This window comes from Electrophorus electricus, unplaced genomic scaffold (genome assembly GCF_041902795.1).
Source record: "Electrophorus electricus isolate QZ-2024a unplaced genomic scaffold, ASM4190279v1 Scaffold33, whole genome shotgun sequence".
Lineage (NCBI taxonomy): Eukaryota > Metazoa > Chordata > Actinopteri > Gymnotiformes > Gymnotidae > Electrophorus > Electrophorus electricus.
Window position 1 is genome coordinate 2,352,249 of NW_027658616.1, and position 27,194 is coordinate 2,379,442.

General features: G+C 41.6%; 1 protein-coding gene across 1 annotated transcript; it reads left to right on the top strand.

Annotated features, from left to right (window-relative positions):
- The first annotated feature begins 10,309 nt into the window (after positions 1-10,309).
- LOC145655733 (protein NDRG1-like) lies at positions 10,310-14,477 on the top strand. The gene is made up of 13 exons (XM_081709228.1): positions 10,310-10,407; positions 10,519-10,639; positions 11,077-11,139; positions 11,253-11,313; positions 11,667-11,753; positions 12,232-12,318; positions 12,863-12,966; positions 13,072-13,122; positions 13,223-13,274; positions 13,400-13,447; positions 13,624-13,659; positions 13,748-13,799; positions 14,032-14,477. The coding sequence occupies exons 1-13, from the start codon at positions 10,344-10,346 to the stop codon at positions 14,145-14,147; spliced, it is 942 nt and encodes a 313-aa protein (XP_081565354.1). The 5' UTR covers positions 10,310-10,343; the 3' UTR covers positions 14,148-14,477.
- The last annotated feature ends 12,717 nt before the right edge of the window (positions 14,478-27,194 follow it).

Sequence of the window (27,194 nt, forward strand, 5' to 3'; positions counted from 1 at the left end):
TAAGTAACCCAGACCTATGCCTCTATGTGGATGGGTCAGCAAGCAGGGACGACACAGGGGTCAATAGGGAAGCATACGCGGTAGTAACAGATCATGAAATACTTAAAACAGAAGTATTACCATCCTCCTATTCAGCGCAGGCTGCTGAACTAATAGCACTGACGGAAGCATGCAAACTAGCTGCAGACAAAACTGTTAATGATTTTGGAGCCATATGGAAACATAGGCAATTCCTGACAAGCTCGGGGAAATATATTAGACATCGCCATCTTGCTAGAAGCCATTTTGCTGCCAAAGACAATTGCAGTTGTTAAGTGTGCAGCTCACAAGACTACAGAAGACCAAATCAGCAAGGGGAATAATTTTGCAGATAGAGTAGCAAAGGCAGCTGCAACTAAAACCGCTGTGCAAGCAATACAGGAAACCGCTGCTACCCCGCAGGCCACATTACGGGAGATTCAGTCATGGGCTACCGCCACCGAGCGCACCAGGTGGAGATAACTAGACTGCACAGTGTACAATGGTGCTTGGACACACACACCTACGGGCAAACCTTGCCTACCCAAATCATACGTGCAGGGCCTAATCAGAATTGCTCATGGGCGTAGCCATATGAGCAAAGGGGGAATCGTGGACAGCATATTAAAGTACTGGTTGAGTTGGAACTGTGTTGAGTAGGGTGTTAAAGGCAAGGCCTACCCTTTCAACACTCGGAACCGTCAAGAAACCCATAAGATGGGTGTGTTGGTGCTTGTGATACTTGGGGTCTGGCATAGTGTCCACTTGAGTACATCCGAACGTATAACCTGGGATACCTCCTCCTCCGGTTATTGGACCAGGTTAAACAACGGCTATTTTAGCACCTCTAACAAGGAACAAATCCCATGGTATCAAGCCTTCAATAAGCCAGTGCAGCAGACAATTACAGGTCACCTAAGAGAAAACACCACAAAGCAGAGTCAAATCATTAGGGTTCCGTCTGGTTCTTATGATTATTCTGCAAACAGAAACTATGTATGGGACATCAGAACTGATAGTGAAGTTAAACAGTCAATCTTACTATTGCCAGTGCGCCCGGGGATGGAAATGCCATTCAGGTAAAGTTACGAGGAAACTGGAACAATCCCAATGGTAGCTATCTGTGCTGTATAGAAAGGGTGGGGGCTGACATTTGTGTGCCTCTGACACATGTAGCACTGCCACATAGAGAAAATCAGACACAGCTAACACAGTCAGAACATAGACTGCATATTAACATGGATGAAGAATCCCACGACTTATCAGAAGACTTGTTGCCATTTCAGGGTCCCAACGCCACTGAGGCAGAACGATTAGCAGCTAAATGCCAGCAAAATACAGCGTGTATGTCAGTCATTGTGCATGCCCAACATATCGAGCAAGAGTGCCTGGTGTGCCAGCATACCAGTGTTCCATGGACTGTAATCCCTCTGAAAAACGCAGACGTAGGAGAAGTGAATATGACAATCTCTATGTGCCAGGTTATTAACCAGACCTCAAACTGTCCCAGTCCCACTAACCCCGCACCACCGAAAATGATGCTGCATGTGGCAGCTAGTAAGGGTGAGATATTTGTATAGCAGATGAAGCAGCAGGTGCCGGAAGGCTGGTCCAGATGCGTCGACTATGTGCAGGTGCACAGCAACGGCACTTGCAGTGACTCCAATAGCAGTTCCCTGTGGAATTGCTCCATGACAACCCTGCAGGGGTATTGGAATGTAATGCGGGTCGGTGGTTCGGTGGCCTATGGTGAATTGCCACAGAACTGGACTGGATGTTGTTATCCAGCTGTAGTGCGCCCAAGGACACAGGTGTATACACTTCCCCATGCCAAGCAGCACAGGGTGAGGAGAGACATAACCAGCATAGACTCTTGTGGTAGAATTCTGAGGGACCCATGGACCACTCCGGGTGAAACCATTGGTTGGTCCCTTTTCCTGGGCGGTGGCACAGTAGCAGCCCTGCAAAAGATCAGTGGCTTAGCTTATCAGTTACTGCAAGTAGTTAATGACACCTTAGCAGCAATAGGTGCCGTAAAGATAGAACAACAAGCGATAAGGGCAGTAGTGCTTCAACATAGAATGGTATTAAATCTCCTAACCATGAAGGAAGGAGGAGTGTGCAAAATGATTAACACTTCCTGCTGTTTTTACATTCCAGATCTCAGCGCTAATATTACTGATTATATGAATCATATGTGATCTGCCTTCACTCCGCAGCCTACAGTTCCAGTAGCGGCTGTAGCGTTGCCCATTCTGCTACCCATTCTTCTTCTTTTTCTTCTTCTTCTGTGTTTACCTCCTTTTTTGTCATTGCGTGTCAGACGTCTTTCTAGTGTGTTCACCATGCCAGCGCTCAGCGGCCATGCCAATGACCAACCGCAGCTCAGTGAAGACATTCTGCTCCCCAAGATGGGCGGTGCTGGTGATCCACATGAAGACATCGTAGTGCTATTTGCTGAATAAATGTGTGATAATGTGTGATATAGAATAAAGGGGGGAAATGTTGTGGAAATTTACCTTACTTCATTTTGTGGAAATTTACTTTGCTTTATTTTACTTTGCTTTATGTTTCTATAGTCACAGCATAACAGTCTGCAGATAAGCATGTGAGTCAGGTACACCAGCTGCTCACATACCGTTCTAACCATAGAGATAGAAGAAGCCTTCAGCGCTCAGGCTAACCAAAACATGAATTAGCAGATACTCTGTAGGAGTCGTTTTTCTTTTTTTTCTCTTTCTTCTGTTCTGTGTATAAGGGGAGGGGGACCGTACTGCGGGTCAGTCCTCTTACTCTGTTATACAGGGGACAGAACTCAATAAACTTTTACTCTTTACTACTCAATGCATAAAGCTGTCTGTGTTTGATGTGCTCTCATTTTCCCACCACATCCATTTAGCAGTACTTCTGAATAAACGAAATGGCTTAAAACAGCTGAGGGGATGTTTGAAACTGAGTGATAAGATGTTCAGCAATTTATATATGATAATACAAGGCAGTAAATTAAATTGGGCTGAACTGGACAATAGTACCTGGCATGAAAAGTATGTCGTAGAAAGAGTAACAAAAAACTCAACCTCTCACCTCGCGCTCTGAGATGTCTTCGTCACTGTCTGTAGTGTCCTCTAGGATACTTCTGCCCTCACTAAAGTGTGTCAACCTGACCGGGTCAAACATCTCTTGAACATAATAACTACACAATGGAAAATCAGCTTCAAGTGCTGCATTGAGCAAGAGTGCACTGTAAATGGCCAGATATAAATGGCAATGTCAGTAGTAAATTTATATATGCAGTCATGGAACAGGACCTAGCTGTAGAGCACAGCTTTAAGGTGCATATTATGATGTGCTCTTACCAATCATCCTCCTGGCTGTGTCTTGCTCTTTTGGCCAAATGTTTCTCTTCCAAAGCAGACAGACCAGACTCGCTGCATATTACTCTGTGCACTATAAATAAACCACATGTATAATGCCTTGTAAACAATGGAAGAAGGGAAATTTGAACTGTGACTACTCTGTTAAAGGGGCGGATAAGGCACCCCACCCAAACCCCCGAAAGCTGTTCTGTTATCCCTAATTGCTATGCAATAGTCCTGTGATTAACTCAAAGGCTGGAGAAGTTTCACCTTTCTCTATTTGAATCCTGAAGGCTGTTCGGTTCCGTCGCCCACAATCCATCCTGTGTAATTAAACATTCACATCATAACTCGACACCGTGTAATAGGGCAAACTCACTCGGATCGGGGAAAGGATCACAGACTACCTGTACTGCTGCTGCAACTCTGCGGCCATTCCAACAACATCCACATACATTCCAGCAACATCCTATTATAGGACACAGTGTATCTGGCTTAAGTACACCCATTTAATAGCATGTTGGACCTTCTTTGGCCTCCAGAACTGCAGCAATTCTTTCTGGCATAGTTTCCACTATATGCTGAAAATACTCTGCAGGAATCTTGGTCCAATCTTCATGGGATATTTTCTCTCAAATTACATAGAGGGACTGACATGTTCTAAACTGCCTGTTATACCTTTACCCAGGGATGTTCTATAGGATTAAGATCTGGGGACTGTGAAGGCCAGGAAAACATTGAAAATTTGCTGTCTTGATACTGGAACAAATCCGTGATTATACAACCCTTGCGGCAGGGTTTCTTGTCTTGTTGAAAGTGTCCTTCTGCCATAGTTTAAGCAGCTGCATGAAGGGATGCACTCGGTCGCAATACATAGGTAAGCCCTTCTGTTCAAACATCTACTGATTTCAGAGGACCCATGGTGTGCCAAGAAAACATTCCTCACACCTTTATGCCACCTCTACCAGCTTGAACTGTTGACACCTGACAGGAAGGACTCTTTAATTCATGCTGCTTATGCCAAATTCTTACCCTCCCATCATCATAGTGCAACAGAATTTTGGATACATCTGACAAGATGATGTTCCACTGTTTAGTTTTCTGCTCTTCTGCCCACTGGAGTCTTGCCGTTCTGTTTGCCTCAGACAGCAATGACACTCGAACAGATCATCTGAACAGGTCATCCAAATGTGCTAAGGTGATGACCTGTGCATTCAGACATGTTAGTTGGAGCAACAGCATTGTATCTGGCTGCAATTTGCTTGACCGTGCACCACTTGATCATCAGAATTATTCTTGATGTCATCCTCCTTTGATCCCTTTCAAAATATTGGTCCTGGTTAGTCTGGTCCATGCCTCGTTCGCAGTTCGCTTCGCTCAGACCACTTGACTTTCCCATTCTAATGTTTACATGGCGTTTTTTGCAATTAGTCAAAACTGACCTTTCATGACCTTCATTATAAACTTTTCTAAGCAGTCATGACCTCACCCTGTCATAATATTTACTATCATATCTTCCCTGTGTCCAAAGTGATCTCATGGCAGGAATTTTCTAGCCAACCATTTCTAAGTCAAGCCAATTCAAGCAGAAATGCCACTGAGAGTGTTTCTGATGAACTCCTGTCATTGTACTAAGTCGGTAAGAAAGGGTTAACTACATAAAAATAAAAGTGAATGACTTAAAAGTTTGATCATTTTAACTGAATCTATATTTTATGGAATGGTGTAATTAACCTTCATTATAAACTTTCCTTAGTCGTCATGGCCTGTCCCTGCCAGAATATTTACTATCAGATTTTCCCTGTGTCCAAAGTGATATCATGGCAGGAATTTTCCCAAGTGTTTACATTAAAGGAATCTGACTATACTGATTACTCTTTGCCAGCTAACAGCAAATAAAAGATGCTGGATTTTGGATTATGTGAGTATATAACACGTGACTGTGTTTGTGTCAGAGAAGGGAGAGGAGAGGCTTTGTCTCCAGCCTCCCGCTGCTTGCCGCTGTTCAGCTTCTCACTCCTGAGATCCTTCTCGTTCTCCTTCTCCCCATTGCGTCCCACTCCGCCAATGCTGCTGCAACTTCAACTGCTGACAAAGTGCACCAGCTCAAAGCGTGGTCTAGAGCCAAATTTCAACACGGGCATCTTCCTCATTGGCTCATCTCCTCAGAGGGGCAACACATGCACAGTTTCAGCTCCTATCGATGCCTACGTAGAACCTTATAAAATCAAACTGACAATGACAAGGAAACCATATTTTCAACACCTCCAGCACAAGTAGTAGTTTTTAGCAATGCACTACTTTTAGTGGTTGTTGAGCATCTGGAAAGAATGCAAGTCACCAGGGTAACATCATCAAGAAGCCCTTTTAGACTTACTTCCATCAGATGAATTCGGCCTCTTTTTTGCTTCAGTATTTGGGACTAATTCGTAGGAGGGCATTTTGCCAACATGAATCCCCTCTGCCATGTCATGCACTCTCTGCATCAGTTGTGGGCCATACCTGCTAGACCAAACATTTACATTCTGAATACTTTGGCTCAAGTTGTTAAAATCTTAGTATAAAAATCAACACTTTTATCTGTATCTTAATTTCAGGCTGATTTAACAAGTAGATAAGCTAACGTAGTGAGCGGTTGTCTTGGCTTGTCCTAATGGCAGTCAGGGGCCAAAACACTTACTGTAACACTTTATACTTATAACACACTTTCCTTAACTATTACAGATGCCGTTTAACAATGTTCTATTTTTAAAATATGGAAACAGCAACTCAGCACATAAGGCGTTAGACCATACCTGCATGCTAAGAACACATGGTTCACTCAGACCATCGATAGAGACAACAGCTGATCTAAGTCTCTTGCTTCGTAATTTTCAACGTGCTTGTTTATGAATAACTTTCGAGCTAACCACTGCTTATCACTTTCAAAGTGTTGTCAGAATTTATTGATATGAAAGGCTCTCGTCATGCTGATAATTGTCTGGTAGGACCAACTGACAACGTTATTGCCCCGACATACGCCCGGTGAGAAAAGCATTGTGGGAATTTCAAATATGGCCTGTGCAATGCTCGGTTTGCCTGCTAGTGCCTGATCTTCGAGCAGGGAACCTCCAGCTTTGGTCACGTTCTGCCCAGAAATCTATCCGCTTCAAGATTGGTCTAATGGGCCAGTCATTGCTCATCCTCCGCCGCTCTTGTTCAGTCGGCAGAGGGTGGATTTTCATCCTGCTCTGTCTCTGTCCCATTGTCAAATGCGCTAACATTTGCTGAACTTGAATCTTTTTAATTCTATGGCAGGGGTAACATTCCAGAACTGTTGTCAGTGTAGATCATTTGAATAAATGACTGTTCTGTTTGCCTGCTACGAGCTGCCATAGCTGCAGGTGTTTGGTGACTAGACCAGTCAGCATGCAGGAGTCTGCCTATGTTCAGTTAGAACAGGCATCAGTAAGACAAGACTCGCTGTACTCACTCATTATCTTAATACTGTTCATTAAATTAAGTCAGCGGTTTATATTGAGTTTACGTCATTTGGTACGACGACTCTACAGTCTTGAATTGATTTATGCAGTGTAATATGGATATAAATGTTAAAATGTTCTATTACAGAACACGACACCTGTTGCGTTTTATATTGGTAAATATCTGATATGACCGCTGTAACATAAAGTTGCGGTTATAAGTACGTGAAACATTTTGATCAACTGAAATGTAGATGTATGTACATGCAATATATTTGTGATTATGTAAATCAAACAGCTATTCTTATTCTTATGGCTAGCTAAATTGATTGCAATTTCGTCGTCTTCAAGGCATGGCATGGTGTTTATTCATTCTTTGGCATACAAAATGACACCTTTTCACGTTTTGGAACTACAAATATGGCGGCCTTTTTTCTTTAGCGTTTTAATGACGTAAAAGCAGAGTCTCACCGTAAAGTCGGGCAGGAGGATCTGGACTCATTTATTTCTTCGTATCTTCCGCCATCTAGCGGTCAATAACGGGTAGTCTTGAACTGATTTCTATCGCGTAATACTTCGGATATAAATGTTTAAATTTCCTGTTGCAGAACAGACAAAGTATAGTCAACCAGTTCTAACCTTTTGATAAAAACTTGAACTTCAAAGTAGGTGAATCTATTTCCTTAAACCAATCAGATCACAGTTCATTTACATAACATCAATGCTTTGAGTGCTTTAGATATGAGAACATCACAGTGATCTTTCTGCTCACACATCAGTCAGTCTATAATTCTGTATTATGTGTTTCTATAGCTTCCAACTTTCATGAGTTCCTTGAATCTGTGGAGAAAAGTGCAGACCAATGTAGTTTCTTATTTGTGAACATTTATACATTTATTGTAATTTATTTATCATTTAAATGTTTTAATTCTTTTAATTTATAGACATAAGGATACAGAAAACAGTTCATATATGTATAGTACATCAATCAATGTATAACACTTTTAGTACTTAGTATATGAATCAATGTATAATATTTGGACTGCTTTAACACCAGTACAAAAGTTTAATATAATAAAGAAATAATGCACTGTGATTACGTGTGGCGGCACGAGTGCCGTAGGGCGAGGGGCAGGACGCACAGACTCCACTGACTGGGACGAACATTTATTAACATAAATGACAGCGGCACTCATGTATTAGAAACAATAAACATGGACCTGAAACAAATGAAGTTAAACAAACATAATACACAAGAATACATCTAACATAAACACGTTACATTCAGACATTACACCGACAATGACCAACACCCTGTACACTTTAACACGGGTTTATATACATTGAGACGAACAAGGTGCAGGTGTGGTTGCAAACACAGCCCTCCCACTGAACGTGGCAGGCCAAACCACATGACTCGGGGGAGGCTAACATTCCATGACATTATGCTTCATCTTGTAAAAGCTTTACATGACTGAGAATTTCAGCTTTTTCAGAGGACCTATTTAATTCTTTCTTACATTGTACTTCTTTCCATTCCTAGTCTAATCTTGAAATAAATTTAATTTTAATGGAAGTCTTCATAATGTGTGTTTCAGGTTATGCAAATACTTTGGGAGTTGTTTAAATCAGTCAATCTACTGAATTCCCCACCAACAACAGTATGAATAATTAATTGTCATTTACATTTATAACTTTTAACATACTAGTAGCATGTGAGTTTCATGAATTTGTACTTCATTAACTATTTGTATCACATTATTTACATTACTGTTGTAATAGTAATAGTAAAAATTCAATGGTAATAGGGCACATTGATTTGACACAGTTCAATGGCATTAAACTGCTATTAAATGAGTTCCAGTGAAGTAACTTGCTACTTGAGTATTCTTGTAACAGATACTTTCTTACTTTTACTTAAGTAATAATTTAAATGACTACTTTTACTTCTACTTCAGTAGTTATTATTTTAAAGTAACAGTAATTTTACTTGATGACAGTTTTGCCTACTCTACCGACCTCTCTCTGTATTACAGTTAATGTCTTGATCTTTATCAAAAACCCATGTAGTGCCTGCATGGAGGGATTTCGTGTTGTATTGGAAAACTGTAATAAATGTCTATATAACTGTACCCATCTTTCAGCTACGTACTCAGCTGCCACTAAAAATAGGGATTTCACATATTTTTTAAACTTTTGACTTATTTTCCCAATGACCAAAATGTCAGCGCAACCCTGTAGTAACATCACAATGTCTATGACGTCACAATGGCTACGACATCACTACATCTATTTTAAAGGTGAGCGCAAGCATCTATATGTTATTTCACTTGACACACTTCAGCAGTTCAAAGGTTGGGAGACAATAGGGTGAATTAAACCTAACCATAGGTGGTGGATTACTACTGAATTTTACAGAACAAGGTACAGTGGAATCTTTAGTCTCTTAGGGATCATTTTGATGCATTTCAAACAGAGAAGGTCTGTCAGAAAAACAGCTGTAACATCCAAAACATACTTCATCAAGCATTAAAAAGTGGCATGGTGTTCTTGTCATATAGATTTTAGGGAATCTGTCATTAAACTGCTCAAAAGTATTTTAGTGATGTCATAATATTACTATTACAGGAGAGCTGCAAATATTCTAAATTGGAACTGCACAGCCTAATATCCAAATAAGTCTGTACTGAATCTCTGTGACCAAAAGGAAACGACCCTTACAGTGGCACCAGCAATGCAGACGGTATTCAGACAGGGAATCGATTTAGCGAGGAATATTTGCTCGTCAACTTTTGGGATAATGGCAAAAAGGGTAGGTTGGGCAAATGTTTTAAAAAGAGAATACTTGTTTAATACTACCTTACAACCAAGTTTTATCTAACTTTGTACTGAGAATTTTTGCTTCTTAACCCCCAGGCCCTCTATAACCCTCTATTGGAGGATGATGAAGAAACATCTGATGATGCCTTTTGTATGGACCCGTTGTGTCCGGTAAAATAAGGCTGTATTTTCAGACATTGAGTACTGTTAATAGAATAAAGTCTATGGGATGGATCTTTTCACATCCAGAATGAAATGTTACCACTCCAAAATCTATTTTTCTCTGTGTTTTGTCTGAAGGATTTTAAGGGGGCATTTTGGGGTCAAGTTGTGGTAAGTAGCACTACCTTTTCACAGATGTTTCAATAGGCTAAAGCTTTTACCCATAAAGCATGTTTTCAAGCACTGTCATGTGTCTTCTGAGTCAAACATGATCTTTTGTAAACAAATTAACTTGGTTAATGATAAATAATAAATAAATGATTGACATTCCTCATGATAAGAGGCTCATTCCACAGAAGTAGTTCTAAGTGTGACAGAGTAATGTCCTGACACACAAAACCACTGCAGTGGAATCAGACCTCTTTTTAGAGGTTTTTCTTATACATCTAGACCTAGACCTTTATACTCCACCTGGGTCTTATAGGAGGACAATGTGGAGACCCCTTTTGGCACTGTATGCTGCACCATGGCAGGTATCCCCAGGGATAACCGACCGGTCATCCTCACCTACCATGACATCGGAATGAACCGTAAGACTCTGATACTGTTGCTTGTGGCACGTAGCTGATTGCTCTAAAGTCTAAAACTTAGCATAAGCGTCATTTATTGTGTTGTAATGACCCTGGAATGCATGTCTGCAGACAAAACTTGCTTCGACGTTCTTTTCTATGATGAGGACATGCAGGAAATCATGCGACACTTTGCCGTGTGTCAGGTCAACGCTCCTGGGCAACATGAGGGTGCCAGCACCTTCCCTGCAGGGTGAGCGTGAGTGCACCATATGCCACAATGTTCTTTCAGGGGCTGAAAGACATTCCAAGGTTAAATCTAATCTAAAATGTGACCTTCAGCTACCCCATACAATTTTTTCCAGAATGTATATTTATCAGAACGTACTCCATAGCCCTCCGTCTGCCCTCAGACCACTCCTTCCTGGCAGTCAGACAGGACGACTCTATGCCATGGTGTTGGTGCCCACCTAAACTAACATCTGGAGGCCCTGACTGTCAGCATGTCTAGCTGGCACCGGCTTGTCATGCACCAGGGTTTCTTTCATGAACTTTTTTCTTAGCGTTCATATGCTACATTGATGGCTGTGGCTCCCAGTACATCATAGCTAGGTTTAGCAGGTTCAAATCCTGAAGAATCAGTGGCGTCCCTTAGAATTATAACTCACTCAGTGCAATTTTTTCCTGTAGATTCACATATCCCTCAATGGACAAGCTCTCCGAGACCCTCCCAATTGTGCTCAAGCATTTTAAGTGAGTGAACCAGATTAGCCATTTACTCTGAGATTAAACTGTCAATCCTTGTTCTAATCTGAAACCTTGCGCTTTAATGGTTTAAAGTTATGTACATTTTTTTCTCTCCACAGAATTAAGAGTGTTATTGGAATGGGTGTTGGAGCAGGAGCAAACATCCTCACACGGTTCGCTGTGAGTTGTAGCACTGTCTTTCTTCCCAATAGATTTTAACACAATGATCAAACAAGGATTACTCCTTGGTGAAATTCTTGCTTTGTAACAAAGTGTTGATACTTGCAGCATAATCCTAATCATTACACTGTCAAGCTAGCTAGACATCAACTCTCCAGAATACTGACACTTCACTATTGTTCCTCTGCTTGCACATGTAAACAAACCTTTTTCTAAGTGCAATGTAAAGTGCAAGAATGCCAAATATGGAGACTCTTAATTGCTCATTTAACTACAACAGTTTGACATATAGTAAGTAATTTTGCCCTGAAGGTTCATCTCCCTTTGACTGCTCATGCATAAATGTCTTGCAGTTGAAGTACCCAGACTTGGTTGAGGGCCTTGTCCTGATGAACATTAATGCTCAGGCAGAGGGCTGGGCAGACCGGGCAGCATCCAAGGTATCACAGTCTAATGCAATAGTAATTATCATTCTGTTAACACCCTGCTTAAACATCACGATCCCTGTATCTCTACAATTATGTCGTTTAGCTGGTCCCACCTAGCGTCCATGTCTATGGTTTCCCTGTCTCATGTCTTTTGTTTTGCTTTACTTCCTTGTTGTGGTTCCGTTGCTTAGTTTCATTTTCTTTGCTCCTTATTATTTGCACCTGTCTTGTTTAACTCTTATTACTTCATGTATTTAAACCGTCTTGTTCCCTGTGTCTTGGCTGTTCACTGAATCCATATAACTTTCAATGTGATAACAAATAGTTCTCAGCATATTACTCTTAGTTTTCTGCAGTTTCCAGTTAACCTTTCATGCCAATCATATGGTGACAATCGACCCTATATTTTTATTCTTTTGGGATCCTTAGAAAAGTGTCAAGCCTCTTTTAATAAAGTAATGTATTTGATCAAAGCTTATGTGTACTCCAGCCACTAAAGATCAACCCACACTTTCCACAGATTTCCAGCTGGGCCCTTGGTCCCCCCAGTGTTGTCATCTCCCACCTGTTCGGTCAGGTACGAAATAACGCCTAAAATGAAATGTATATTGTATGTATTATTGAGCAGTACTTGTCAACCCAGTCCTTGTGATACATCTGACATCCCACATTTTCCCTCTATCCCAGCTCCTGACAACATCATCCTAGCTCCTAAACCAAGCCATTAGGAAAATGAACACCTGGTACAGGTGTACTGGGCTGGGTTAGAATAAACATGTGGGCCATTTCATGTGTACTGTGGACTGGGTCACTAAACACTGAACTAGAATATTTAAAAGTTAAATGCCTTATTACTAAAGATGAGTGTTCCAAATGAGCTGTCCTGAATTTAGACTGTGTCCTTTTCGTAACTAAAGAACCAGATGCCTACATTATTGTCCATCAAAAGGTCAACAATGTTTTTTTTTTTTACATATTCTTTTTATTATACATTTCTGTCTCGAGTGCCTGTGCAGACTGTGCATATAGAGGAAGAGACATTTAATTTCATATTCACATCAAGTTTTGATGTTTTGTGACTGATTGCGTCTTGGACTGACTCCTTTATGGCACCGTGGCAGGAGGAGATTAAGAAGAAGGCAGAATTTGTAAAGACCTTCCATCACAACATCAGCAAAAGGATTAACCAGACCAACCTTCTGCATTTTATGAAGTCCTACAACAGGTATGACTGACATCTGCATTCTATGGAATCTTCTGAGCTCTCTGCTTCTAGACTTGTTTGTCATATGAACAGCTCCCAGTCTTATTAGATCTGATCAATTTTCAGCCGAAGTAAACTGAACATTAAGAGAACTTCTCTGGGTAGAAAGACTCTAAAGTAAGTGAGAAACTGTTTCTCTTTTATCCTTATTCCATGTTATTTTTTGATGTAAAATGCCCCTGTGCCACCACATGGCTGAAAGGTTTTGTTGCTGTAGGTGTCACACTCTTCTGGTGGTAGGAGATGACTCTCCTGTGGTGGATGCTGTGGTATGTACAGCTTGTTTTACATGCAGAAGTTTAAAAACAACATTCAAAATCCAACCCAGCATTCAAATCAAACTTCTATATGTACCTGGGAGCCTGCGTGCAAATGTTTGTGTTTTCTGTCGTAGGTTGACTGCAATTCCAAAATGAATCCCTCAAAGACAACCCTCCTCAAAGTTAGTGACCTTCAAACCTCAGCAAAGCAATACTTAAAATGTTATGTTTTGCTTTTTTTATTTGACTCTCATTATAAATGCAGAAGTCATTATATGTCACTGGGGGCTTATAAATCATGAACGTTGTGATGAACTTGTGGTGAATAACATTGTCCTTCATGTTGTCCCTCATGAAGATGGCTGACTGTGGAGGTCTACCACAGCTTGATCAGGTCTGTCGTTACCCATTAAAATAATGCTCTTGCATTCAAACTGAGTGATGCACTGTGTAATCTATTGTGTCCTGTTCTTACCTTATAGCCTGGCAAGCTGGCAGAAGCCTTGAAATACTTCATTCAAGGACTGGGCTACAGTAAGTAAATACTGTAAACACACTGTCAAAAGGTCGAAATTAAAAATCGTTCAGCCTCTGCGCAATGTAAAACCCATAAATCCAGTTTAGAAAAGTTCATTACTGCCTGTTGTAGACCTTCAGGCTTTCACAACTATCTTTAAGTTATGCATGCTTTCTAAATGGTGCAGTTAAGTAGGGACCTTGAGCTATATTACTTCACCTTGTCCTTCTGCTTATCTGCCTCTGACAGTGTCTTCTGCAGGCATGACACACCTGTCTCATTGGCACCCCGCCTTCTCCACCAGAATGGCATTCTTCCACCCCTGGGCCATCACTTCCATGGAGAGCACCTCCAAGCAACGCTGAAGATGAGGCTCTCCTACCCGCTGCTCCATCCCAGTGTTGTCATGCTCAGTTCGGCTCCATTTCAAATAAAAAATACTCTAAATTGAGGGACCATTGATGTGTTGGTGTTAGTGTTTGTGTGTCATTGTCCCAGTGGACTAATTTAGACTTGCACAAAAGGAAAAAAAAAAACCTAAACGATAAAAAGCTGTTTAAAATGTTTATACTTATCAGGCTCAGTGTTGTACCTTTATTTAGTAGCCATAAAAAAGTTGATGTATAGTACATCAATCAATGTATAACACTTTTAGTACTTAGTATATGAATCAATGTATAATATTTGGACTGCTTTAACACCAGTACAAAAGTTTAATATAATAAAGAAATAATGCACTGTGATTACTTGTGGCGGCCCGAGTGTCGTAGGGCGAGGGGCAGGACGCACAGACTCCACCGACTGGGACGAACATTTATTAACATAAATGACAGCGGCACTCACGTATTAGAAACAATAAACATGGACCTGAAACAAATGAAGTTAAACAAACATGATACACAAGAATACATCTAACATAAACACGTTACATTCAGACATTACACCGACAATGACCAACACCCTGTACACTTTAACACGGGTTTATATACATTGAGACGAACAAGGTGCAGGTGTGGTTACAAACACAGCCCTCCCACTGAACGTGGCAGGCCAAACCACATGACTCAGGGGAGGCTAACATTCTGTGACATTATGCTTCATCTTGTAAAAGCTTTACATGACTGACAATTTCAGCTTTTTCAGAGGACCTATTTAATTCTTTCTTACATTGTACTTCTTTCCATTCCTAGTCTAATCTTGAAATAAATTCAACTTAATTTTAATGGAAGTCTTCATAATGTGTGTTTCAGGTTATGCAAATACTTTGGGAGTAGTTTAAATCAGTCAATCTACTGAATTCCCCACCAACAACAGTATGAATAATTAATTGTCATTTACATTTATAACTTTTAACATACGAGCAGCATGTGAATTTCATGAATTTGTACTTCATTAACTATTTGTATCACATTGTTTACATTACTGTTGTAATAGTAATAGTAAAAATTCAATGGTAATAGGGCACATTGATTTGACACAGTTCAATGGCATTAAGTACCCAATGCTCTGCTTTGAAGAAGAATAAGTACAACATTGAATTATTTTACTGCACTTGTACTGCATATTTTCAATGTATTTACATCATTTTAGAGAATGCAATATTAAGGAATAAATAAATAAATAAAGTTTATTTACCTACTATTGTTCTTACGTCCACTGAAGTCCAAAATAATCTTTAAGGCTCTAGGTTCCTTAATAGCAAATATATTTCTGTGGTATTCTGATTTATTTTCTACTTGAAAGACAGGGAATATTCTGATGTCTTTATTAGTAACTTTAATGCACCTAATGCACCCTTTTGGGGCACCCTAAAACTCTGACTAGTATTACGTGAGTAATCGTTCTAGAGCAGGGAATTGAAGATAACAGGATAATTGAGGAAAAAAGGGGAACATTTTTTTTTTTCTAAAATGAATGATGTAGCCAGCGATATGAAGCCCACCCAGCCTCTTTCACTATTTGGTAACTATAGGCCACCACGGCCCTACTCAGAATTTATTAAGGAATTTTCAGATTTCCTTTCTAATCTAGCCACTTTTGTAGAAAGAGCCATTTTTTTTTATGATTTCAATATTCACCTTGATAATGCCCAAGACCCTTTGAGATTGGCCTTTAGCTGTATATCAGAATCAGTTGGTTTCATCCAATGTATAAGAGAACCCACACACTCTGATGGACATGCACTTGACTTACTATTGACGTACGGTGGACACGGAGAACATAGTCAGACTACCCCAGTCGGATGCCATCTCAGACCATTCCTTAATTTCATTTGAACTACATACAAGCCACAATATAATAACCTCGCCTCGCTATCATAGCAGACGCACGATCACATCAGCCACCGCATCCCCTGTAGATTCACACACTGTTCTTTATAAAGGCATCTCTCACAGTTTAGTTACATGTAACATTTTAGCTTTTAAGCATGTAGCTACCTTTCCATATCCTTTTCTAACCTTTAACGGGAGATGTTTCTAGCATCACCTTTGACCACATTTCCATACTTTCAAATGCAATAAATTCTTTACAAGAGGTGGTCCCTGTTATTACTGAGGTAATAACATGCGTGTTTACAGGGAAAAGAGGCCTAACAGTGCATTGGACAGATTAATAACATAAAACATAAGGGAGTTTAGAGATTCTGTGTCCTTTCAGAATGACTTGTATACAGGGCTTCAGGCTTCAGTAAAGGATCCTGCGTAGGCTTTTGGTGGACCTCAGGGTAAGATATATGAACTCTCCACCAGGCTCAGGACCATATAGAAAAACAATCTTCTTTAGGACAAGGCTAATACAAATCTTCTCTTGGAATGTAGTGGTAATGGCTTCCAACTGGTGTGGGTATTGAATAACAGTTTGCATATATTGACTACTGTGTGGTTCAGATGTAATGGTGGTGAATGCAAACACTAATATGTAAAGGAAGGTGGGGTGAATACATAATCACTTCTGAAAAGTGTATAAAAATATCGGTTCTATGTTTGACAGTTAGACCTTCACGAAGGGTGCCTCAATAATGCTTGTTAAGGTTAACCGGCAATAAAGGATGGGACCAGCTCTTCTCTTTAACTAATTCTGAAGGCTGACTGTTCATGTTATGTTTGAATGTTTAACTTTAAAAGTAACTGACTGGGTATTTAGGAACAACATTACTTTCCAAACTTCATTACTACTTTTCATCCCTTCTCATACCTTTCGGTTTCTACCTTTTATCATCTTTGTTAGCTGCACAGCAGGGGCAGGATATTGGTGGAATCCTGCAAGGCATTCCAGCACTCTCTTGCAAAACTATTAAAACTGTTTTTTGCCATATCCATATAAGATATCTCAAATGTGTATAGAATGTAGGTAAGCAATTCTGCTTCCTCCATGGTGCAAATTTGGTATAGATTGAATAACCCTATTTATAATCTTCAGTAGCATATAAGAAATCCAGATCCTCAAATAGCCACATTAGAAATTGTAATTTGGTACAATTTTAAATGCTTGTCTATCACAGGGTAGACTTAGATTGAGACACCATGTTTGACAATTGTATTCGAAACCACCATACCTAGTAAAATTTACTGGGCTCAACCAACCCTTGTAATTGCACATCTTCCTACATCTCACAAGGGACAACTTTCTGGAGGGACATTACTTCACATAATGTCATTCCTTTAATCTAGCATCTTAAACACTGATGATGGGTTTACTCCAGCTACACAAGCTAATGCTAACACTTGCTAATGTCTTCTTTTCTCAGGCCTGATGTACTTCCTCCTTTCTAACAAAAGGCTGTTTAATCCTGTCAATGATTTGTGATACCCAGTTTGTTTTCTTTGTATCATCATTTTAAAATCAAGTGAAAATCTAAGACTTACATTAGTACACTTACATTGCTTTAGGTAGTTTGGTTAATCAGCCTTGGTTACTACCAAAGAGCTGCACATATGTAATCATGATGTCAGGACATCTCAAGGATTACACTATGAACCGGATGGACAAGTTGACTTGTGGAATTGATCACCTGCAAGTGAATATTACAGTAAACCTGGACTGCATGGATAGCCGTTTGTGCTCTTCAGGACTATGACATCAGCCCCAGCCTGAAGACCAAGGGGGGGAAATTTAGGTACCATGCCAATCCAGCAGATAGCAGCACCATCATCACCGCATTGAGCAAACTTGCATCAAATGGAAGAAAGAGGGTGTGCCTAAAAGCAGGTGGAATTCAGGTGTCTTAAATACCCTGATCAACAGACCTTTACACTCTCTCTGGTTTTTCCTCCATCAAGGTTAGACCTAAAAGAGGGGCTTTGTCATCTCTCTCTCAGATACTTTCTTCACTAAGTACCATGTGGACAGTTAACAGCAAACAGCTGAGAATCATATTTCTCCATTTAATTGATCCAAGAGATGGTGGAATCTAGACTAACGTCTTGTTACCACCCCGTCTAGGCTATGGCACCGTACCAAGGAAAAAGAATGATAAACGGCTAAAGGAATGGAACATGCAACTGTTAAAGAGTAACAGAAAGAAACATAAGCACAAATGGTAGACTCTTTTTAGTGTATTGTTGTATAATACAGAAGTTACAAAGAAACACACTGGTGCAATTTCTTCTGAAGTGACCCAGGCCAAAACAATAAATAAGACGCACACCAGCGAAAGAAAATTGAGGTCCAAGCAGGGAAAAGAAGGTCATACACACAAATGATACAATTACAAACAAGCCAAAACCGACTGCTGAACTAGCTGCCACTGCCGCCACCCCCGCTGCCGCCGCTGCCTCACTGCCTCCAACAGCCTCACTGCCTCCCTCCTCTTCTGCCTTCGGGAGGGGCCTTTATATAGGAGTGGCCAGGAGTGGCCAGCAGGCAGGTAGACCTGGGGAGGAACAGAGCAGAGTCAAGTTCAGAAAAGGTGAGGAAACCTGGCACCGGATCTGGATTCTGAGATACACCTAGAGAAAGGAAACACATACACACACGCTTACAGACAGAAATCTGATCAACATTACCACAGCAACAGGTTCACCAAATTTCTTCAAGCAAGGTTGCAAATGCGGTCAGTTCCCTCTTGTTAAACTGCGGATGGAACTCATATTCCCAGCATACCTTGACGACGTCACATTTTATCAACAAGAAACCAGGGGTGAAAATTCCCTCCTAATTGTAGACAAACTGAGTGAGGATGACCAACTGAGATAATCACCAAAAATCATCAACATGTGAGACTTTTACATCTGGGCATAATTTATAGTCGGGCATATCTGGGCAAAAGTATATAGGTTACATTTAGCTGATGCTTTTATCCAAAGCAACTGAGTACAACTTGAGCAATTGAGGGCCTTGCTCCGATGCCCAACAGTGGAGCTTGATCCAGCAACCTTCTGATTATAACTCAAGTAACTCAAGTAACAGCTGCCACTGCTTGAATTAAACAGTAAAGTTTAATCAAGATCCTAGTACTTTCTTGAAAGTATTTGGGCTTGGTGTACATACCATTTTGTTTGGATAATCTTAAGTAATATTTGTACAGACTGGAAGTTCTTTTTCCTCTTTGCATACAATCTCTCTATGTCTTGCTTTTTACTAGCAAACATAGGTATCATCATGTCACTTCAATAGGCACAGACACATTGACCTTATTGTTCATTTAGTAAACCTGCCATCACCCTTTGTTCTAACATCACGTGAGAACAAGCCAGCTGAGCTCATTAACATACAGTCACATTGCTGTTTAAATTCTGCACCATTTTATTGCTGGCACAATAGCATGTCCGCCTCCTTCTCGCTCTCGCGAGCGTGTACCGACCTGCATGAAAGCATTCGCTCTCCTCTCCTTTTACATACTCACACACATAAACACATGCTCGCTATATTTTAGCTTGTTTTTCTGTAAATATACAGATTGTTTATGCTATTGTTTGTGATTTAGAGTAGTTGCGTTAATAAATGTATCATTTATTCTCACCAAGTTGTCTGTCTTGATATCATTCAGATTGTGCTTGTTGCCAATATCCTCAAACAAATGACTGTAATTTAAATCTTTCAGGGATCAAATCATTAATGTTACTTTCTTTGTTAAAAATGAAAGATTGTGATTTCAATATTTGAGATGATTTAATGGGACTGATTAGTGTGTCAAACCACTACAGTGGGCCTGTCCCTCTTGCTGGGCGCCCAGCGCACTGTGACAGCATGACTTTAAACTTAGCAAACAGGAACTGTTTGGATTGCTTCAACCACAGTGGCAACAAGACTAAAGATATGTGAGGAGGCTTCTCAAATAAGCTTCTCACTTTATTCAACATGAATTGGCATTTCATTTTCGTTTTCATCATTTGATGTAAGTTATTTTCTATGCAATACTACAATATATACATTGTTAGTTTTTTTTGGTTTTTTTTTCATATGTAGCATTTTTTAATTCCTTAGCAGAAACAAGAATTCTTGTGTTCCAGTAACAGTGGTGCTGGGTTGTATATGCAGGCACTGAGAAATGGAATTGGTCACAGAAGCAGTTAAGTCTTCAGAGTGGAGCATCTGTCAACATCTGAAATATAAACAACATAAGAAATACTGGTGCTGTGAGCGTGTAACAGCATTCAATTACTGCACGATTATGGCATATGCCAACAATACAAACAAGAAAGTGACAGTAACTGATAACCCAGCTCAGACTCTCTTTACTGTCACTGTGAGGGATCTACAGGAGAGAAACACTGGAGCATATTGGTGTGCAGTGGAGATTTCAGGAATATTTCAACCAGATGTCAAAACACAGCTATATATCACTGTGAAATCAGGTATTACAAATTCTTTATGAATATTGAATATTCAGTTTAGTGACATTTCTCATATTGCATATATTTCATCCATACATATTCATACAAAAGTGCCTTTCTTTGTTTCCAGCTCCTGCTGTGTTTGTGACCAAGAGCAGAGTGAGTGGAGAGGAGGGGAGCAGCGTCAGTGTCCAGTGTCTCTACAGCGCTGCATATAAGAAAGAGGCGAAGAAGTGGTGCAGATCTATAGACTGGACCTGCTACACAGTGGGGAGGACCAACACATCCCAGAATTCAGCAGTGCAGATCAGTGATGATGGGAAAGGCACCTTCACGGTGTTGATGACTGGACTGAAGAAGACTGATGCTGGCTGGTACTGGTGCTCCACTGGAGGTCTAGAAGTTCCTGTTCACTTTGACGTCACTGATGCACTTGCAGGTATATTGTTTTGTATCTAATCAATTAAATGGTGTAAAAATTATTAATGTTGTTTAACCTTTAAAAGATGACAACAGTGATTAAAGAAAGAAAAAAAAACTATGCATAGGGTGCCTTATTAGATTTGGTTATGTCACGTTGCAGCCCCGCCCCTCCTCAAACGTCTTGGTGTGTACGTGTGTGTGTTCGTCCATGTCGCCGCGCCCTTTCGTGTCGTCCACCTGTTCTGTATTATGTGTAATCCTCGTGTGTGTGTATATATGTCTCTTGTGTTGTAGTACGTGTTGTTGGTGTTTGAACGGTGTTTAGTGAGGTGTGCGGTGTTAGATGTGTCGTCTGTGTTAAATAAAAATGTGTGTTTGAACGTGCCCCTACTCCACATACTGTTAGCCTCGAATCATCACAGAAACACCAACCAAAGAAGGATGCCTGGGAAGGGCAAGAAGAAGGGGAAGAAGGGGAAAAGACGCACTTCCCCAAATAGTGCCTGCAATCCCTCCGTGCTCTTGGGTACCCTCCTGACTCCTGCTGCAGAAGAGCGTGGTCTGGGGGCAGAGGTGGAGGAGTCACACGGGATTACGTCTGACCATAATGACTGGTATAACTATTTCCAGTCCTCGGAGTCGGACACCGCGGACTTTTCCTGTACCAGGGTGAGGCCATCACTCATCCTGTCTTCGCTCCATGGGATCACAACAGAGCAGGGACCTGCTGGGTACTACGGAGACCTACCTATTTATGAGGACAGGTACTTGGAGGTGGAATCCGCAGAGTCCTACATGGACCTTACAGAGGGATATGCGGAGTATGGCGAGCGAGGGGAGTGCCGTAACGTCACCCTAGAGTCAGACTTGGGGTCGGATCATGAGGAGGACCCGTCGATGGAGGTGGAGGAGGTACCTCAGGGGAATCTAGGCGCTCTGGAGTCAGCAAGCAGCCCTGGGTGACTGGTGGAGAGATGGCATCATCAACAGAGGAGGACATTCCTCCCCCTAGGGCGAGGACCTATGCCTAAGTCTCGGGGAGGTAAAAAGGCAGCGGCACCGAGGTCTGCTCTGCCGGGGTCTGGCAGGGTCACCAGGGTCTGCTCCAACACCTGATGGTGAATGACATCTCAAAACTATTCTTGAACGTACTTTTTCAGATTTGAATTCCTTACTGAGAAGTTTGAAAGAACTTAGGAGTCGTTGTTGAGTTACGAAAAAATGTGTCTGGAGTGTGAATGGCCATCATAACTTGCGTTTTTCATCGGAGCCTTGCTCACTAAAGCTGTTATTTTAACTAAGCCTACTCGCTGGTTGAGTTAGCTAGACAGGCAAGCTTGTTAAGGTTTAATTCCCGAAGTTTGGGCCCTGCTGTCGGCTTGTATGTCCACACGTAGCCCCCAGGAGAGAGAGTTTCGCCTGGTTTGGGCTCCTACGCGACAGCAAGGATTGTATTTTGCACTGGAAAACTTAAATCAGATTGTGAGCTAAGAAAAGGGGGAGAGAGACAAGTACTCATGCATGTGAGCACACAGCTTGACAACATGGAAAAAAGACACCCAACATGCAGCAGGAGTGGCTAAAGCCATACAGAAAACAACGCATCTGGTAATGGGACATCCAATCACGGTACTAACCACACACAGTGTAATAGCATACGTGAACTCACAAGCCTTCACCTTGACAGCACTAAGGCAACAGAGGATCAGCAAAATTTTGGAAGCACCACACATCACATACACACATGAAGGAATCAACATGGCAGACATGATGGGAGGAGGAGAGCCTCATCAGTGCGAACAGGAAGTCAAAAAGCAGGAGAAGGTGAGACCAGACCTAGAAGGAGAACCAATTCCAGGAGCAGGGAACATGTTCACTGATGGGTGTGGATTTAGAGGACCAGATGGGGATATAAAAGCAGGGTATGCAGTGGTGGCAGAAACACAGGGAGAAGTAGATGAATTTTGGACGGTGAAAGCAGAAAGGCTGAAAGGTTAGCAATCAGCACAGCGAGCTGAGGTAATGGCAGTAGTGGAGGCCTTGAAGTTAGCAAAGGGTAAGGAAGTGAATATTTATACTGACTCTGCTTACACGGTAGGGGCAGCACATGTGGAGCTAAGACAATGGATGAGAGCAGGGTTTAGGACAGCGGGAAACAAACCAATTAAACATGAGGCAGAAATGAGGGAGCTGGCAAAGGCCTTGCAGGGACCAGAAAGAGTAGCTATCATAGAGTGCAGGGGACATGTAGAGTATGTCAACAGTACAATCCCAAACCTACAATTAAGGTGGCACCCGGTAAGTATCCGTTGTCATTAACACCAAGGGAAGAGATAGTAATTGACTACACAGACATGGTGGACTCAGCACAGGGGTACACGTACGAATTGATGTGCGTAGACAACTACACAGGGTGGCCGGAAGCGTGGCCAACAAAACGGGAAGACAGTGCTTCAGTGGTAAAGTTCCTGGTGAACCAGTACATTCCTCACCATGGGTTTCAGAGAAAGGTGAGATCAGATAATGGCACTCATTTTACAGCGCGCAATTTGCAGGAGTTAGAGAAAATGCTGGGTCTGAAACATTCATTTGGGGCAGTGTATCATCCTCAGTCTCAAGGTAAGGTGGAAAGGATGAATCTAAATGCGAAAAACAAAGTGGCCAAAATCTGTGCACAGACAAAATTAAATTGGGTTGATGCCTTACCTTTGGCAATAAATGAGAAAAGAAAAACATCTCACACACACATCATACTTTAATGAATTGCAAAGTATCGTTTCAGCTTTCTCCACACAGGAGGGGGACCGGACGGGGAGCAGACAAACACAGACGATACCCGTTACGGACTGGGGGCTGCTGAGAGTCATCAAGAGAAAATGGAGTGAGCCGAGGTGGACAGGTCCATTCCAGGTGACAGAAAGAACCAGCCACGCCGTATGCCAGAACGGTACAGGGGAAACGTGGTTTCATCTGAGCCAGTGCGCCGCCGCAGAGTCACCACAGAGGAGTCTGCAAGAGACAGCGAGGGACCTTGCTGAAACATCACCTAACTCACCTGACCCGGAAGGGGCAGAATAATCCCCAGGAGCAAAAGGGTCAAGGTAGTCCACCCTTAGACCCCGAAGTAAGAAGAACAGAACACCAGTGATGACTTCTGGACAATTGTGTTGTTTGATTATTTGTTGGTGTATTGTGTTGTGTGTTTCCATTTACAGTTTGGTCACGCTTGGGTTAAATAATAGCATGGCAGTAGGAAAGGATTAAAACATTAACAACAAGACGGTGAAGAAGAATGGGGGTAGAGATTGGTGGATGTGTAGCATGTGCAGCCGCAAGACCCAGACTTATAACCACCCCGGCACCCCTATTCCCACAAAAAGACCCCAAGGGTTATGCGTGCATGATTGGCCTGACTAAGGAAAGAAACCCTAAGAATTGTGACACTTTGAGCGTTATTTTCCCCCCCATCAGTAACAGAACCAGGATAGGACTATTTTCACCCGAAAAGGGGGAGGGGAACTACACGTGCTTCGTTAGAAGTTCAAGCACACCTCAAGTACACTTGGGGCACATCCCGGCGGAATGGTGTAACCGCACGGTCACTGGGAACGAGTCTGTGGGTTCATGGGCACGAGCAGGATTGTATGATTATTGTGGAAGGATGACTTTGGTTGTTAACATGCCAGAGAACTCGGAGGGGACATGCGCCATGGTCAGGTTAGCAGCTCCTTTATTACTGATAGGCAAAAAACTACACAGGGACCCGGTAACTGATGCAGCAAGACAGTAGCGAGAGGCATACCATTTTGATTTAACAAGGAATACCCCCACATACATAGATGCAATAGGAATACCTCGCGGAGTTCCGGACAGATATAAGTTAGCAGACCAGATAGCAGGGGGATTTGAGAATATTCCGATACTTTCTGCATTATTCCCCATTACTCCAAATAAAAATGTGGATCGGATTAACTATGTACATTATAATGTCCTCAGGCTAGCCAACCTGACTAGGGATGCAGTGGAAGGACTTAGAGATCAGCTGGGACCAACCTCACTGATGGCGGTGCAAAATCGTATGGCATTAGACATGTTGTTGGCGGAAAAGGGGGGTGTCTGCGCTATGCTTGAGGATGTGTGTTGTACATTCATTCCTAATAATACCGCTCCGGAAGGGTCAGTTAGTAGAGCATTGGATGGTTTGAAGACCCTATCAGAGGAAATGCATGAGAATTCAGGCATAAACAACCAGTTGGAATCCTGGATGGTGAGCCGGTTCGGTCAGTGGAAAGACTTAATTGTGTCATTGATGGTTTCATTAGCCACATTCACGGGAATTGCTGTGACATGCGGGTGCTGCTGTATTCCATGTATTAGGGCGTTAATGGTTAGACTAATCTCAGCTATGATAGAAAGGAAAGATGTGCATGAGGGTACCACGATGATGCCACTGATACAGGGGGAAAGGGACGTAGAGACAGGAGATGCCAGAATAAAGGAGTGTGATTGGTGATCTCTTTGTAGAGATCAAAAGGGGGAATTGTGGAGTTTCAGAAATTAAATGAATGCTAAGCTTACACTAGTAGAGAATAATGTGCAGAATGGAATAGGACTAATGCTTGAATAAATAAAATAATTACTGTATGTCCAGACATAACAGGAAATGCCCTAGACGTGCATATGTGTGATTATGCAAGAAGACGTGTACGAGACGGTCAAACAGAGGTGACGGCTGAGATGGAAAAACACAAAAGCAGAAGTGGCACAAGGCGAGAGAAATATAAGTCTGTCTGTTGCAAAGTTATGCTTTAGATCTCACTCGCACTGTGTTGTGAAGTGACATCTCCAGAGCTCTGCATTAATAAAAGGCCACAGGGTAACGCACTGTTTCCTGTCTCTTCTTTCCTGCATCAACGGACACGACACTAACTAATGATATAACAGAATCTGGCCCTTAGCTATTTTATTAGCTTTTTATCAGGGCACGCTTAGTAAAACGTCACATCTCTACATCAACTTTTTAGAAAAATTAACAGGCAATCAAATTATTTTGGCTATACTAAAACCTGTCCTGGAGCAATGCCTAGCTAGCTGGATAGCTAACACTAACATGCAAGACTGGGTTTGTTTTGCAGAAGTAGCAGATGCTAAATAGCTGCCTTGTAAAAGAGGTTTGCATTGGGGACTGTTTGTATTTGATGCATGCACTTTAGGTATTATTGCATAACGCTATTTGTGATGTATTTTTGTTTTTCAATCAGTCACATTCCGAGCCAAACTTCTCTTAGGTATCTTGTATCAGTGGAGAACTACTTTTGAAGGCATTGTTACTAGCTAACTGTTAGCTAGCAAGGTAACAAGGTAACTCTTTTTAAACAACAAAAAGAAAAAACACTTTACTGTGATTAACAACTATGAATTTACTAAGTTGTGATTGTTTCATAGAAGGTCTGATTAGCTAGCCTAGCTAAAGCTATGTTTGATACGTTTTGATACGTCTAACGACACTGGCATTTTTGGACAAGAGTAGCTTTATAGTTGCTTAGCTAATGTCACAGAATTAAAAGTAGAATCAGAAGGAAATGTTGAATATTGTGTCATTGCACCAGCCATGAGGCATTAAAGTGTCTGGACAAGAACATAGCTAGCTAGCTAACTGGCTTAGATCACTACTGCAGCTCTCACACCTCGGTTTATTACATCATAATAGGTAATGTGGAATTTTTAAGGACCATTGTTGCGTCTGATAACCCGTTCAGAAAAGGTGTTCTTCAGCTGACTGAACAGATACTGAAACGAACACTAAAGAGATCATCCAACATTAAAGATATTTCAGTAGACACACTAGTGGAAGAGCTGCTGAGGTTCCTGAGCCATGAATGTCCGGCCTCCAGCATCTACTCTGGACAGGTATGTCACCGCCTTGCACCAGGACGCAGAGATCCATGAGCATGACTGAGATGTAATTATAACTATATACACCTCATTAGTCTGATGCTAATGAGCACACATGCACACCTGCCGTCCAGTTCTTTAACATCCATATCCGTCACCTTGATTTATCTTAGTAAGTTGCTGCTGAAGCTCTGTCTCTCTTTCTCTCTTTCCCCATGCCTCCTTCCCTTCCTGTAGGAGTGTGGATACACCAATGGCGTTGTTGCCTGATGCACCTCCTTTGGAAGAGGACACGGTCCACTGTCAGAACTGGCAGGA

What these genes read in the sequence shown, in the direction of transcription:
- LOC145655733 (XM_081709228.1), top strand. Translation starts at nt 10,344, where the DNA reads ATGGCAGGTATCCCCAGGGATAACCGACCGGTCATCCTCACCTACCAT. An exon ending in CAAAGACAACCCTCCTCAAA is followed by an intron (nt 13,448 to 13,623) that starts GTTAGTGACCTT and finishes TCCCTCATGAAG; the next exon opens with ATGGCTGACTGTGGAGGTCT. An exon ending in GTCTACCACAGCTTGATCAG is followed by an intron (nt 13,660 to 13,747) that starts GTCTGTCGTTAC and finishes CTTACCTTATAG; the next exon opens with CCTGGCAAGCTGGCAGAAGC.